We start from the raw sequence: 16764 nt of genomic DNA, 5'->3' as shown, positions 1-16764 counted from the left end.
TCCAATTAGTAGAAAGCATGCATGATCACTGGCATCAAACTTGACATTGTTGGAGAGAGAAACAGGAAAAATATCTCAAAAATTGTATGTTCTCTCAGCTTCTCAGTCCTACTACTACTTCAATGTCTCAATGATTGGATACAACTCTTGTCCTACTGCTTTCCATCCTTTGGTTTCGGGTGTTCAACTCTTGCTTGATTCTTATGCAAACTCAACCATAAGACTAATGCTTCAGCCTGTGGAGATTTATCTACGCATCATTCAGATGAGAATAAGATGATACATGCATGGAGCTAAGAACTCCACAATATATCTTCTTTCCAAGTGATAGATAGATGATGCTGCCAGCTACCAATCTCTACAAAACTGTATGGCAGAAGAGAATGAACAATGATTCATCAAAGATTCATTATGCTGTCACTGAAGCAGAAACGAAGGCAATCACCATTGTCTACTCCTTATATGTAGTCGACATTACAAGACTAACTCAAGTAGATAACTACTCCAAAAAGAAGAAGAGGAAACAGTAATGAAAACCATCGGACCAGTGTGCTTGATTCCCCCACACATCAGAAGAAGCAGCGTTGCCCAAACTTAGGTCACAGAACCTCCACCTTTATCGATGACAAGCACGACGACTCCTCCTGCCGCGGAAGCAAAGCCAGCACAAGCAGCCATGGCGACGCAGAAGGATCATATGCATGTATATATAGTTGCGAGGGAGGTGAGGAGAGGAAGAGAGAAGGAAAAGAGGAGGCTGGTGGTCTCTCAGCTTTTATCCTAATGCAATACCACTCCGAGCATTGCTTTGCAGGCGTTCTCACAGAGAGCTTTATTATCAAAAGGGCACGCATGCATGCGACTCTTTTTTGCCTTTGGCGAGAAGGAAGAGAGTGATGGCGGTGGTGAGAGGCAATGGTGGGGCTGTCTCGGCAAAGGAAAGGGCAGGTTTTGGTGCTGTAAAAAGGTAATGGCACCCTCAAAGCCGTGCAACTTTAGCTCTCACCCTTCCATGAGGCCACAGTTCAAATGGAGCCAATTAGGGTGGCTTTCTGTGCAGTAGAATCTGCATGGCTATATATATATATATATACATGCGATGGACATTACTTATGACATGCATGAGGTCAATGCTATAGAGAAAAGCCTAAATGACCTTCACAAGGCAATACCTCAACACAAGAAATGGAGTATGCTTCATCTCCCACTGCTTGTGTTGTAGATGGAAAGAGTGATGAAGGGATACTTACATATATGTCCTTTCACACTTTGGGAATGGTATATTTGCCATTTAAAATTTTAATATATTAGTATATATCCCTCCAAATATGAACATCCTATCATTGTCATTAATAGTTATATGGATAATATTAGATTGTTTGATTTATCCCTAATTTGAGGTTCTCTTTGTTATTCATTTCTCTTTCTCTTGAGTTTTGTGTTGCATCATAGAACAATCTAAAAGAAAGAAAATTCTTAAATACATAATCTCTTATTGATCGGGAAGAATTAAGGAAGGATAAATAATTAAGGAAGGAATATCTTATTAGTTATTGTTTATTTATGATTTACTTTTTAACTCAAAACTAATTTTAATATCGAAGGGATCTCGTCGAACATTCTAATCAACCTCGGTCTTTATGCAAGTTAATATATTGACAACAAGTCTTTTGCACATGTAACTTTGAATCGAGTTGGACTAATTTAGATATCATTTATAATTCCCATATCACTTATAAAATCAAATCCTAATGTAGTTGGAAAAAATATCACTTAGTCAGATATGATATTTCCACATGAGATGATCTAAAATCAAATTGAATTATTCTCTAATAACAATATATTAAAAAATAATTAAAGAACATCTACATACAAATGGGAAGAAGCTAGCTTTGCATATCTTTCTATTGTTCAGATATATCCTCTAATTGATTTTAATTTAAGATTTTTGATCCTTATTTAGATTAAGAAATCAACAATAAGGCTTGTGATTGACACCTTAGCAAAACAAGTACAAGTCTTTCTTAAAATTCTAAGGAGTAGTATGTTTGATTTTGTTTGGTGTTGTGGAAACCAAATTTTCTTTGATTTTTTATGATTATTAACCCAAACATTGATTAATTCAGTTTGGGTTTTCACTATATTTTTTACCTTTTGTAAATATCAAGTATTTTTATTTTCTTAAGAAAGCTTTTCCACTTGTCTTTCATAAATCTTCATTTGTCAATCATCAACTTCATTGATGAATGTGTGTATATATATGTGTGTTGATGTATCAATAATAATTCTCTCATCTATTGGCTTAAGTAGTAATTAACATGAAATCAAACTGTGAAGATGGTTCTATAACAATCAAAAACTGGCAATTCTGCAATCAAAGGATTTGGGTTAAACTTCAACAGCTAAATTATTCTCAAAACAAAAGAAGAAGCTAATCAAACTTTACCACATCAAAAAAAGAAAGTATCTCATGTATGAATTAGGCAAAGAAAATCCATGAGGGAAAAAATGATAGTCATATGAGACTAATATTTTAGTTCATCTTTTTTCATCTCACACACACAATATTTTCAGTATCTTCTCTTATTTACCAAGAAAATATTCTTATATTATTAAGGATAGGAGGAGTCTGAGTTAAACATTTGGATTGAGTTGATGTCCAATTTGATATAATTAATCATCATCATTCAGAATGTAACACAGAAGATGCAATCTACAAGTTTGAATTGATCACACGTCACGAAGTTTAATGCATGAAGAGGTCGGAGGTTGATGAGTTCTAACATCTGACATCAATGGATATATTGTGACACTCTTTATTTCTCTGTTCTAATTATTCTTAATCTACTTTGCTGATCTAAACCATGAGATTTGGGCATTCTTGAATTGTTCATTGTCAGCAAATGGCTCAAACTAAACCCAATCCAACACTTCAAAGCAAAACGAGTCTTAGAGAGAAATCAGCATCTCAAGGCTGAAACCGATGGCATGACGGCGCTGCATGAGCACACCTTTAAGCTGCTTTGTGTAACTTAGCAGAGAACACACCGAAGACGTCCTCCAAGAGGCCCTGAGGGACCGTCGGGAAGGTATCGGAATCAAACATCTTCTCCTCTTGCTTCGATGGCATCTGATGGCTCCTGTTATGCATGCTTTGTTGGTGAGAGCAGAAGCCATTTACGATCTCCTGCAGGAGCCCGGATTCGGGTGGCTCTTTGCGGAAGAAGTCGCAGTCGTCGGCGAATTGGTTGGGGACTTCCGCCACGGAAGAAGACTGAACCAGTATGGACTGGTCTGACGAAGAAGCAGCCGTAAAGGACGCATTAATGGAATCAGGATGGGAGGCAATTCCACAAAGACCAGCGGCGCCACAAGTAGGAGGGTCGGTCACAGGAGGAGGAGGAGCAGAGCAGCTCGAGAGAGAAGAACGACAAGGACAACAAGGTGGTTTGTGGTGCAAAGAAGATGAAGAGTGGCTGATGAGGCTGCGAAGGAGAAGAGGGTCGATGGGCGAGTGCAGGTGGGGAACGTCGGGGCAGCGGAGTACACAACCAACCGCGGCGGCCCGTGGTCGCGCGGCGGTGGTTGGAGGATAGTAGAAGTTCGTCCGTGCCTTGGGCCCCCGCATCGCGCGGGCGGCGACGTCGTAGGCGTAGGCGGCCTGCTCGGCGGTGTCGAAGGTGCCGAGCCATCGCCGCTCCTTCGACTGCGGGTCGCGAATCTCCGCGGCGTACCGCCCCCAGGGCCGGCACCGAACCCCGCGGTACCGCGCGCCGTCCTTGGTCGCCCTTCCCCTCTTGCCACTACCAGCAGTGCTGCTGCGGTTTCTATTATGTCCATGACTGCTACTGCTGTGATCTTCTTCCATCTCTTCTTCTACCTCATACAAGTACTCACAAGGCAACCGTAGGAGCAGTGTGGATATTTATAGATAGAATTGGAGTATAGTAGTGATGAAAGCTTCGACTGATCCGTTCATGCAATCATAACAAGAGAGAGAGCGAGAGTTAAAGCAGAAGATTAGATCTGTTCCAGCAGTCCATATGAACATTCTGATTAGCTGTCGAGTTGTCTCAGTGTGAAGGTTATGGGGGTTTGCATGGGGTGAAGGGCATGCTGCTATCGTCCTTCTCTTTGCGTTTCCCAACGCCGGGGGTGGTGTGGGGGTCCCCTTCTCAATCCATGTAAAACAACCACAAGCCTCCAAGCTCCAATTCATCACAGGGATGGGAGCAGCAGAGCCGCCCTCCTCTCTCTCTTCCCCAACCCATGCATGCACGCTGTTGTAGTAACTACTCTACTTCGCAATGCATAGGTTTGACCTTCTGGCTGTGGCTACACAGCCATGGCTCCCCGCGTCGTGCGTTGCATGCACTCACCTTAATCTGCGCACTGTAACACCAGCAGTGCCAGGCACTCACTGTCGGCATTACCTTGTTCTCCATGGACAAGCCAGCTAAGATTTATCTCTCACCATTGCTGCAAACGATACTTACTCCTCTTAGAGAAGAAGAGAGGGAGAGTGACATGTACGCTACGGTGGGGGAATCAGAAAGAAGGAAGAGGGTGGAATGTGGTAGAAGCAGAAATATCACGATGCTGGTGAAGTGGCCATATATGTTATGTTGACTCCCTGTCATGTAGGGTTTGGGAACGAAGGATCTGTCACATGGACTTGTCTGTTCTAGATTGGCTTCTAGGGTTTGTAGGTTGAGGGACTGAAGGATCTGCTGTGCCATACTTGTAGCAAAATGGGAACGTATACATAGCAACGAGATCAAGAAGCTTTTCTTAAGGTAGAAACATGAGAAGATGTTTTCTTAAGGTACACTTTCTTATTTTGAGAAATTATCGATTACCATATTTTTTAAAAAAATCTCATAAAAATATTTTTTTCTAAAAAATAATTTTGCCGTTAATTTTGAGAAATTTTGTCCTTTGATTGCTTATGCCTTATTATCCTTATTCCGTACTATCATTCTTACTTATTCTCCTATTTTTTTCCTAGTATAAAAAAATTTACTTAGCTAGTTAATTTGGTGATGTACTTTCTTAGGTTGAGGGTTCAAAATTCCTATTGAAAGATTTGACATCCAATTAGTGGTGATATATATGACTAATTTATCTTAGATTAACAATTCAATTTATTATTCAAAAAAAATAAAAATAAAAATAGGCAGGAAGATCATCATCTTTAATAGGATGGGGTTTTCTCTGTGGACCAATCAAGTTTTAGGACCATGTCCACTTGTGAGACAATGGATTAAATATAGTAGTGGATGGGCTTTCAAGAACAGTAGACTTGTTGGATTAGTCTCTTAAAGAAGGTGTGAAAGCTAAGCTATTATATATGACTACCAAATAATAAATGGATGTGATCTCAGAAAGGATGGCATCTCTCTTAACATTATGTTGGCTATATATAATATATACATATGTATATGTATATTAAGAACTTTATATATATATATATACATATATCTGACTTGATCCAATCTCCATTAAGAACTTAATAGGCTAGTCTCAGACATTATAATAGCAACAATAATTAGAAATGAGGATTAGACTTTGACTGTATGATTCATATAGTAATTTGAAATGAAGGTTTTTCGGTCAGTGAATTAGCTTGCCAATTAGTGAACACTCAGCCATTGAAGAAGAGCTCTTTGCTGAGTCCAATAGTCCGACACCAAAACATCCTGACTTTAGTGGCTGCAAGCAAGAAGAAAGAAAGAGTTCATGTGGAAGATAAGGTCAATGGCTCATCCGACCATCCATCCCACAACCAATTTCTTTGACCTTGCATACAGAGATATATTAATGGCTCATTTGACCCATGCTGCGTGCGTAGTCGGTCGCCTAAGTGTATGTTGCGGCCATCGATGGGATCGGTGAAACCCCTTGCGTGGGTCGCGCGTGTCGCTTGCTCGACCCCGTGCTAAAAGTATCGTAATTTTTTTGAACGATCTTGGAATCGTTATCACGATTCCAATCCGAAAACCTCTCTTCGAGCCCCACATGGTTGACTGCGAAGGGATCATGGAGAATTCCAGGCCCGAAAACCATCACCCCGGAGGTCTACGGTAGAGGTTTTCGTCGCTCGGGCATAAAAAAGAATGCAACACGAGGACTTCCCAGGTGATCACTCATCCTAGTACTACTCTTACCCAAGAACGCTTAACTTTAGAGTTCTGATGGGATCTGATGCTTTAGTGCTAGTATGAGCGCACCTGTGTTATGTGCATCGTCCGTCACCTACGTGCATGTCACGGTCGGCGATGGGAAGGGTGGAGCCCCTTGCATGGGTCACGCACATCGCTGGCCCAACCCCGTCGCACTAAAACCATCGTAACTTTCTCGAATGATCCCATAATTGCTATTGCGACTCCAATCCGAAAACCTCTCTCCAAGCCCCACGTGGTTGACTACGAAGCGATCACGGAGAATTCCGGGCCCGAAAACTATCGCCTCGGAGGTTTTCGTCGCTCAGGCACAAAAAGGAGTGCAACACGAGGACTTCCCAGGGTGTCACACATCCTAGTACTACTCTCGCCCAAGCACGCTTAACTTCGAAGTTCTAATGGGATATGGTGCTGGTATGATCGCACCCGTGCTGCGTGTGTCGTCCGTCGCCTATGGGCGCGTCGCGGCCAGCGATGGGATGGGTGGAGCCCCTTGCGTGGGTCGCATGTGTCGTCGGCCCAACTCCATCGCGCTAAAACCATCATAGGAGGTTTTCATCACTCTGGCGCAAAAAGGAGTGCAACACGAGGACTTCCTAGGAGGTCACCCATCCTAGCGCTACTCTTGCCCAAGCATGCTTAACTTTGGAGTTCTTATGAGATCCAATGCTTTAGTGATGGTATGATCGCACAAGTGCAACTTATGTCATTCGTTGCCTATGTGCATGTCGCAGCCGGCGATGGGATGGGTGAAGCCCCTTGTATGGGTCGCGCATGTCGCCGGCCGGACCCCATGGCACTAAAACCATCATGAGAATTCTGGGTGAAAATCGTTGCCTCAGAGGTCTACAACGAATATTTTCATCGCTCAGGCACAAAAAAGGAGTGCAACATGAGAAATTCCCAGGGGGTCAACCATCCTAGTACTACTCTCGCCTGAGCACGCTTAACTTTGGAGTTCTGATGGGATCCAGTGCTTTAGTGTTGATATAATCGCACCTGTGTAGTGTGAATTGTTCATCGCTTATGTGCGTGTCATGGTCGCTTAATGGGATGGGCGGAGCCCCTTGCATGGGTCGCGCGCATTGCCGGCCTGACCCCGTCATGTTAAAACCATCATAAATTTCTCGAACGATCTCAGAATCGCTATTGTGACCCCATTCCGGAAACCTTATCCAAGCACCGCGTGGCTGACTATGAAGTGATTACGGAGAATTTCGGGCCTGAAAACCATCGCCTCAGAGGTCAACGGCGGAGGTTTTCGTCGCTTGGGTGCAAAAAGGAGTGCAACACGAGGACTTCCTAGGGGGTCAAACATCCTAGTATTACTCTCGCCCAAGCACACTTAACTTCGGAGTTTTGATGGGATCTGATGCTTTAGTGCTAGTATGATCGCACCCATGTTGCGTGTGTCGTCCATCGCCTATGTGCACATCGTGGCCGGCGATGGGATGGGTGGAGCCCCTTGCATGGGTCGCACATGTCGTCGGCCTGACCCCGTTGCACTAAAACTATCATAACTTTCTCGAACGATCTCGGAATTGCTATTGCGACCCCAATTCGGAAACCTCTCTCCGAGCCCTATGTGGCTGATTCTGAAGCGATCAAGAAGAATTCTGGGCCCGAAAACCATCGCCTCGGAGGTCTACTACAGAGGTTTTCGTCACTTGGGCGAAAAAAGGAGTGCAACATGAGAACTTCCTAGGGGGTCACTCATCCTAGTGCTACTCTTGCCCAAGCATGCTCAACTTTGGAGTTCTTATGGGATCCGGTGCTTTAGTGATGGTATGATCATACCCATGTAGCTTGCATCGTCAGTCGCCTATGCGCGAGTCACAGCTAGCAATGGGATGGGCGAAGCCCCTTGTGTCGGTCGGGCGCGTCACCGGCCGGACCCTGTGGCGCTAAACCATCGTAACTCTCTCGAACAATCTCGAAATCGCTATTGCGACCGCAATACGGAAACCTCTCACTGAGCCTCATGTGGTTGACTACGAAGTGGTCACCGAGAATTCCGAGCCTGAAAACCATTGCCTCAGAGGTCTATGATGGAGATTTTCATCGCTCGGGCACAAAAAGGAGTGCAATATAAGAATTTCCCACGGGGTCAACCATCCTAGTACTACTCTCGCCTAAGCATGCTTATCTTCGGAGTTCTGATGGGATCTGGTGCTTTAGTGTTGGTATGATCGCACCCGTGCAGCGTGCATCATCTGTCGCCTATGCACACATCGCAGCTGCCGATGGGATGGGTGGAGCCCCTTGCGTGAGTCACTCGCGTCGTCGGCCCAACCCCTGCTAGTCATAGGTGTCCAACAAGCCAATCATGTGAGTGATGGCACGTGTGACTTGATACAGAATCTTTTTGCTTATTATATTTTGGCGTATATCACTTTATAACTATTGCATAAATGCATATATATATATTGTGATGTTCTTGGATTTGTGCAATGGGAATCGGATCGTGATGAGATCACGATAATGAGATCGATTCACCTTTAAACACATATCCTAAATAATCCCGATCATAGGTTACTCGAGAGGGACATCGTGATAACCGGACAGACTAGTGTGCTGTATACCCATCCATATGATGGATGCAGCTGGTCTTATAGATGCTCATGTATGGACATTAGGGATACAGTACAAGTGCTCATTGGAGAATGAGTTCACTGATTGATCCGCTTACGGAATGCTAGATGGTTGATGATGCTTTATTGTCAAACAACGATTCCGTAGTCCTAGTGGTGTATCTGGTCCTTACACTTGAGACACCAAGGATGTCCTGTATGAGTGCTCCACTCTTTGATACCAGACTTATAGGTTTGGCTATCCCAGATCTAGTACAACTGGTCATTCGGAGTGGTAGTCAACCTTACAAGGGCTATTGAGTGTCGATAGAAGATCATCCATTCTCGGCGTCATGAGAGGAATATCTCATGTGTTCTTGCTCAGACAAATCCCCGGCAAGGGTCATTCGGGTTGAAGAGAAAGAGTTCTTCGGGAGAATCCGATTAAAACGAGACTCGAGTAGAAACCGTATGGGTCTGACAGCACCATGCTCGATATACGGTCTCTGGGATATTAGATGGATGAGGGACTATAGGTACACGGTAACTGAGGACAGACAGGTCCAATGGATTGGATTCCCTTGTATCGTCTAGGGACTACGACGTAGCAGCCTAGTACGTCCGTAGTCGATAAGTCAAGTGAATTATTACAGAGATAATAATTCACTAAGTTAGAAGGAGTTCTGATAGGTATGACTCACGGCCAACTCGATATTGGGCCTAGAGGGTCACACACATATGGTAGATATTGCGATGAGTAGAGGTTCGGATATGAGATATCTGACGGAGCCCTTGTCTTATTGAATGCAGATCCAATACCCACTAGGGGAGGACCCATTAGGGTTTAACAGGAGACATCTATAAATAGGAGGGATTCAGAGCCTCATAGGCTAAAGCCTTTGCTTGCCTTTCCTATTCTCCTCTCCCTCTCCACCTCAGAGCAGGCCTGGATTTTTTAGGAGCGTCGTCGCAACCCTACTGTGTGGATCACCGCTAGAGAGGAGGACGCTTGACCTCATTCACCCTCTCCTAAGGATCTGTAAGGAAACAAGGATATACGATCTCCCTAGGTAACACAATCTACTCTATACGCAGTTTTAAGTTTCGCGGATTTTGCGCACCAATCTTCGCAAAAGATAGTTTTGCCCCTGTGAATTTGAGAAATTCCAATTTCTATCTTTTATCCAAATTATGAAAACACCCTTAGGAATTGAGAAATTCCCTACATGTCCCTGATTTCAGAAAATATTAATTAATTAAAAGGTTTAGTTGATTATTATTTTTATTATTATCTAGTAGTCCTATATGATAATGATTATTTATACATGTGATGTATGATGTGTGGACGGATGATCATGGACCGTGTGATGTGTGTACTTGTGATTATTATTATTGAGGTCTGCGAGCCTCTGTTATATTTCTCGTTTATTGTTGGGCCTGCGTGCCTATGATTAAGTTGTAATCACATGAAGAGACGCAGCGGGAGCGTGGATGCGATAGCGGGACCCACGAGACGGACGATCGTGATGCATGAAGATGCATCAAGATGTCGACGGAACTGACGAGGACGAGATGGACGATCACAGGGCATGGAGATGCACCATTGCACACATAGATCTTGATGTGAGTAATTAAGCCTACTGGCTCGGGACTAATCATATTAGGTTGTGGTCCATGATCATTTGGTGTGATTGCTTTTATACATATTAGATATGTATATACATACTAGATATGTATATATATATTAAATACGTATATGTGTGACATATCATATTAGGAGACCAAATCATAGAAACATCTCTATCGATAATATTAAGTCGGTAAACGTGAGGCAATTAGATTGACCCACGTGGCCTTCCATCGCTATAAGTAGGAACCGATTTCCGGTGTAGGTTAAGTTGGTCGAGTCCCTCGAGACTCACCTATATCGCGATTCGCTATCTTGCTTATGACATAAAGATGTCACTGGTGACCTGAGGGCATGGTATGCTTGGTCGAGTCCCTCGATGGTATATCATCAAATCAGACTCATCGTGTAACGAATGTGTTGACTTAACCGAGCATCATGGTTGGTCGAGTCCCTTGAGGCCATGGTGATTCGGAGGCCGAACAGGACGGGAATCACAAGGAGTTGTGATCGGCAAGAGTTGCCTACCTTTTAAGCTTAGTGTGATTGGTCGAGTCCCTCGAGGTTACACTAAGACGCTGATTGGATCCTAATCCCCACTAGAAGTCTGCTGGAGACTTTCGTTTCACGTGCTGAGGGTGTCGTGTGACTCGTTAGTAAAATAGTGGGAGCATATTAATATAGAAGTCCATATCTTGATACAGTGATGCCTATGCCCGAAGAAGGGGCAAGCGAGGATGAGATCGCTCGCTACGTGAAGTACATTGATGACTCCACTCTTGCTCAGTGCTATATGTTGGGCTCTATGACTCCTGAGTTACAGAGACAACTTGAAAAGATGGATGCCAGATCCATTCTCTTACATGTCCGCAAATTGTTTGAGGAACAAGGAAGGACTCAACGATATGAGATATCCAAGAGTCTCTTCCGCGTTAGGATGACTGAGGGGATACCGATTTAGAACCATGTCCTAAAGATAATTGAGTGGATAGAAAAACTCACAGGTCTAGGAATGGTCCTAAACGATAACTTGTGTGTGGACATTGTGCTTCAGTCTCTACTAGATTCTTTTTCACAGTTCATAATGAATTTTAATATGAACAAGCTTGAGGTGACTCTACCAGAGCTCCTCAATATGTTGAGGGAGGTAGAGAGTACTATTAAGAAAGAGAAGCCAGTTCTCTACATTGGTGAGATCAGAAAGAAAAGGAAAGAAGAATGGTCCCTTAAGAAGGGAAAGGGCAAGGGCAGACCAGGTAAAGCAAAGGTTGCTAAGAAAAACCCAACAAAGGACAAAGGTCAGTGCTTCCACTGTGGCAAAGATGGGCACCGGAAGAGGAACTGCAAAGAGTACATTGCAGAAAGGGCGAAATAGAAGCTTGGAGAAGCTTCAAATACATTCATGATCAATCTCCAATTATCAGATTTTTGTGATAGTGCATTGGTATTGGATACCAGTATTGCTTATCACATCTACAATTTATTGTAAATTCTAGCAAAGCCAAGGGGAGATTGGCGAGAGGAATATTGCATAAAGGTTTGTTTATGCTAGACACTACACATATCATGAATGTAAGTGTCTAAGAGGAAACAAGATGAGATGAACAGTGCATACCTATAGCATTGTAGGCTAGGTCACATTCATAAGGGAATGATTCAAAAATTGCTAAATGATGGATATCTAGATCCATTCGACTATGTGTCATATGCAACTTGCGAGCCTTGCCTTCGTGGAAAACTGACCAACTCTCCATTTAGTGGAATTGGAGAGAGAGCCACTAAGCTGTTGGAACTCATACATAGTGATGTATGTGGACCCATGTCAACTCATGTCATTGGTGGTTACTCCTACTTTATTACCTTTACTGATGATTTCTCAATGTATGGATATATGTACTTAATGAAGTACAAGTCTGAGGCTTTTGAGAAATTCAAAGAGTATAAGAATGAGGTGGAGAACCAGACTGGAAAGAGTATCAAAACTCTTCGATCAGATCGAGGAGGTGAGTACTTAAGTACATAGTTTACTCAGTTCCTCAAGGACCATAGGATATTATCCCAATGGACACATCTGTTAGGACTCTAGCTTGGAGAGTCTTAATTGAGAGGGATATTTATGTAAAACTGTTAGGACTCTAGCTAAGAGAGTCCTAATTGAGAGGGACATTCTGTTAGGACTCTAGCTAGGAGAGTCCTAATTGAGAGGGGCATTCATGTAGGAGGTTTTTTCTTAGAGAAGAATTAGGAGTTGTAAGGGAATAGGAGTCTTGAGTAGGAGTCCTATTAGGAGTTGGTTAGAAGTAAGAGTCTTAAGTAGGAGTCCTATTAGGAGTTAGGGTTTAGAAGTCCTATAAATAGCCATGTATTCCTTCTCTTTTCTTAAGTAATAGATGAATCTTTTCTGCAGCCTTTGAGCAGCAACTTGGAGGGAGGAACCCCTATATAGTTCCAAGGAGGCCGATCCCCTAAAGAGATCAACCCCAAGTTTAGAATCTGCAAGGGTTCTAACACCTGGTATCAGAGCAGCGTTCTTGGCGTCTCGCTGCCCATCCACAGCCATCCATCAACCCTCCACAACCATCCAAAGCAATTCCCACAATTGCTTAAAAGATCGTTGCCGAATTCCACCATCATCTCCACCACCGCAGATCATCCTTTGATCTCCCCGTGAATTGCAACAGGTTCTGGTTTCCTACCTTACTGCTGCTGCAATTTAGTTATCCTTATTCGAAAATAAAAATAAAAAAAATTGTTCCTATATTGCTGCATAAACTTTTCGTCACAAAGTTTTCATCTCTACGACGAAAGATACATTGCAGAATTCTAGCCGCATAGCACCATCTGTTTGATCTTACTACTGTGCATTTTCTATCCAAATTTCTACGAAATTTTTATGACATCTTTGACACTTCCTAACAGCAGATTTCCCTTTAGTTTTGTCAAAAAATTCTCAATATAAACCATTGATATTTTACATCTAATCTGCTATACTTGAAAATCTGTATTGTAAAATTTCAGCCGCATAGCACTGTTTGTTTGATCTTGAAACTATATTGTTTCTATCCAGATTTCTACGAAATTTTTATGACATCTTTGACACTTCCTAACAGTGGATTTCCCTTTTGTTTCATCGAAAAATTCTCAATATAAACTACTAATCTTTTATGTCCAATCTGCTGCACTTGAAAATCTATGCTGCAGAAAATTTCAGCCGCATATTGTTGCCTTAACCCATCTATTTGCAATCTTTTTTGAATGAAATTTCTTATACACTTTATAGATCATCTTGGCTTCCATCTAAGATTGATCTATTAAGAAATTCATCTCAAAAAATGATTTTGTATTGCTGCAAATTTTCGTCGTAACCCGCTGAAATTTCTCGACGAGAATTCTGCAAGCGCAACTTGCACCAATTTCCTTGCTGTTATACTGCCGAAATTTTCTTGATTAAATTAGATATCCTTGCTGTTATATAAACTGTGATTTTGCTATCAATTTCCTCCTCAATTCTCTCAAGTTTTTGTTGGAAATTACGTCGAGAAACCGTTGTTTCTTCGACGACAATTCTACTCTTACAAGACAGCACATACTTGCTACAACTTCCACTTATTTCTATCAAACCTTTGCTATCTTCTACCACAGATCCAAAACTTTCATCTATAGCCCTAAAACTCCACTAAACTATACCCTCAAACTGCACCCAAAATAGCCACAAAACAAGCCTAAATCGCAGCCTACATCCACCAATCCACCAACCCTTTTGACCATCACTTCTCTCAACCTATACATGCCTTTAACCCAACAACAAAAGAGAGATCTTAACATCATAGATTTGGGGGCATATACTATGGCATTTAAGGAGGCAATCAATGCTAAATTCGAAGCCTTGGAGGCGCAAATGGAGGATAAGATTCGGACGCTCTTTACCGAACTCAGATTGGGCCGACCACTAAGCCCGAAGAAATCATATCAAGGAGAGAGCTTTGCCCAATCACACCAAGCCCGAAGAGATGACTTCCAAGGGAGCGGAGGCTCTATGACCGACCTCAACTATTCATGCATGAGAGTGGACTTCCCTAGATGGGAAGAAGGAGACCCGATTGGTTGGATCTCACGCGTGGAGCGATATTTTCGATACCACAAAATTGCAGATGCATCTATGGTAAAAATTGCAGCTATACATCTTGAAGGGGATGCTATACAGTGGTTTGAACAGTTTGAATATACTTATGGAGTCCTTTCATGGCAACAATTCAAAGAAGGACTGCTGATCCGCTTCAGACCAACCGATTACGAGAATATTGACGAACAACTAGCAAAGATCCGACAAACCTCCACCATTCATGAGTACCAAACCAGGTTTGAAAGGTTATCTAATCAAAATCATGATTGGTCTCAAAAACAACTATTGAGGACCTTCATTGAGGGCTTGAAGCCTGAGATCCGAGGAGAAGTTAAAGCGCGACAACCGTACACGCTTATGGCAGCCATCTCTTTCACACGACATCAAGAGGAGCAATTGAACCATGAAGCTCGGAGGACTAGGGTCGCTCCTCAACCAGTAATATTGAAGCCCTCAGCCCCCCCTACCGTCGACCAAGTCCCTGCACCAAAGAGGTTAACAGGAGAAGAGCTTCGGGAGCGATATGCGAAGGGGTTATGTTGGCATTGTGACGAGCCGTGGAGCCGTGAGCATCGCTGTAGTAAAGGAGGACTTCTTATGATTGAACCGATAGAAGAAGAGATCATTGAACATTCAGAAGAGAGCCTTGAACATGAAGAAAAAGATGCAGAAGAAGAGCCACAACCGACCGAAGTTATGGTACATACACTAGCTGGCTACTCAAACCCGCAAACGATGAAAGTTGGAGGCCTTCTCAAACAACAACCGATCACTGTTCTCATCGAGTCGGGTAGCACTAATAACTTCCTAAACAGTAAGGTTGCTGTCCATATGAACTTACCTATTGAATTGCAGCAGATTTGTCGTTAAGGTCGCCAACGGACGGATTTTGAAGTGTGATCATAGGTGCCCGCAGGTGAAACTATTGCTGTAGGACCAAAAGATAATTGCAGATTTCTTCCTCCTCCCTCTTGATGATTATGAGGCCATACTCAGAATTAAATGGTTGATGACATTATGTGATATTTCTTGAAATTTTATGCAACTATTTATAAAATTTTACAGTAAGGAGAAACAGGTGATACTGCATGGGAAACGTGAGGGCGACGTAACGATGATTTGCACACAACAAATGGAGAAGGTTTTGCATAAAGCATGCAGGGGCTTTTTGGTAAAACTTAAGCAGCAAATTAAAGGAGAGCCAATAGAATTTGAAGATCCAAACCTATTTCCTTTGCTTGCTGAATTTTCAGATATATTTGACGAGCTGCACAACATACCTCTTACTCGTCGGCATGATCATTGTATAATGATTTTTCCAGTCAAATCTCTAGCAAATACTCAGCCATATCGGTATCAACATCTCCAGAATGATGAAATACAAAGGATTTTAAAAGAGATGCTTGAAACAGGAGTTATTCGGCCAAGTTGCAACCTCTACTTTTTACCGGTGCTACTTGTACACAAGAAGGACGGAACATGGCGAATATGCGTTGATTACCGAGCTCTCAATGGCATAACCATCAAGAACAAATACCTTATTCCAATAGCAGATGAATTGTTAGATGAAAGGGAGCACAAATCTTCACAAAGATAGACTTTCGATCCGGGTATTATCAAATACAAGTGTACGAAGAAGTCATACCGAAAACCGCCTTTCGAACACACAACGGCCACTACGAATTTTTACTTTCTTCAACAAAAGGTGGGATATCTTGGGCATATCATATCTGAGGAAGGTGTGACGGTGGACCCCTTCAAAATTAAAGTAATGCAAAACTGGCCGACCCCGAGAAACATAAAATTGCTACATGGCTTTCTGGATTTAACAGGCTACTACCGCAAGTTCGTGAAAAACTATGGAAAAATTAGTGCACCACTTATTTCCTTACTGGAAAAAGATGTCTTCCAATGGTTGGACAGAGCCTCCGCTGCCTTCGACAAACTTAAGGCAGCCATGACGACAACGCCGGTGCTAACACTACCAGATTTCAACCGACCCTTCATTATTGAGGCCGACACATCTGGAGTCAGAATTGGAGCCATTCTCATGCAAGATGGTCGACCACTCGCATACACTAGCAAGGCATTATCTCCCTCCTATCAAAATAAGTCAACATATGATAAGGAGATGCTTGCCATTGTGCGTGCAGCAACGAGGTGGAGATCGTACTTGATCAAGCGATACTTTCAAATCAAGACCGACCATAAAAGCCTAAAATATCTCTTGGAGCAGAAGATATCTTCCCCCGAGCAACGAAA

General features: G+C 42.7%; 1 protein-coding gene, 2 non-coding genes and 5 pseudogenes across 3 annotated transcripts; all 8 read right to left on the bottom strand.

The window, feature by feature from the left end:
* Positions 1–3013: 3013 nt before the first annotated feature.
* Positions 3014–3868, bottom strand: LOC135638749 (ethylene-responsive transcription factor ESR2-like). Its single transcript, XM_065152083.1, has one exon. It carries the CDS (start codon positions 3866–3868, stop codon positions 3014–3016), a length of 855 nt encoding a protein of 284 aa, XP_065008155.1.
* A 2245-nt stretch (positions 3869–6113) lies between these two features.
* LOC135639304 (5S ribosomal RNA) lies at positions 6114–6232 on the bottom strand (annotated as a pseudogene).
* A 267-nt stretch (positions 6233–6499) lies between these two features.
* LOC135639344 (5S ribosomal RNA) lies at positions 6500–6610 on the bottom strand (annotated as a pseudogene).
* Positions 6611–6757: 147 nt separating this feature from the next.
* LOC135639334 (5S ribosomal RNA) lies at positions 6758–6876 on the bottom strand (annotated as a pseudogene).
* Positions 6877–7064: 188 nt separating this feature from the next.
* LOC135639407 (5S ribosomal RNA) lies at positions 7065–7183 on the bottom strand. The gene has a single exon (XR_010496922.1). It is a non-coding gene; the product is annotated as a 5S ribosomal RNA (ribosomal RNA).
* A 280-nt stretch (positions 7184–7463) lies between these two features.
* Positions 7464–7582, bottom strand: LOC135639324 (5S ribosomal RNA; annotated as a pseudogene).
* Positions 7583–7862: 280 nt separating this feature from the next.
* Positions 7863–7981, bottom strand: LOC135639349 (5S ribosomal RNA; annotated as a pseudogene).
* A 279-nt stretch (positions 7982–8260) lies between these two features.
* Positions 8261–8379, bottom strand: LOC135639448 (5S ribosomal RNA). The gene has a single exon (XR_010496951.1). It is a non-coding gene; the product is annotated as a 5S ribosomal RNA (ribosomal RNA).
* Positions 8380–16764: the final 8385 nt, after the last annotated feature.

Source organism: Musa acuminata, chromosome BXJ1-3, assembly GCF_036884655.1.
Source record: "Musa acuminata AAA Group cultivar baxijiao chromosome BXJ1-3, Cavendish_Baxijiao_AAA, whole genome shotgun sequence".
Classification (NCBI taxonomy): domain Eukaryota; kingdom Viridiplantae; phylum Streptophyta; class Magnoliopsida; order Zingiberales; family Musaceae; genus Musa; species Musa acuminata.
Note: the sequence above shows the minus strand (reverse complement) of the source record. Positions and strands in the feature narration are given on the sequence as shown.

Coding starts and splice junctions, on each gene's coding strand:
- LOC135638749 (XM_065152083.1), bottom strand. CDS start 3,868: ATGGAAGAAGATCACAGCAGTAGCAGTCATGGACATAATAGAAACCGC.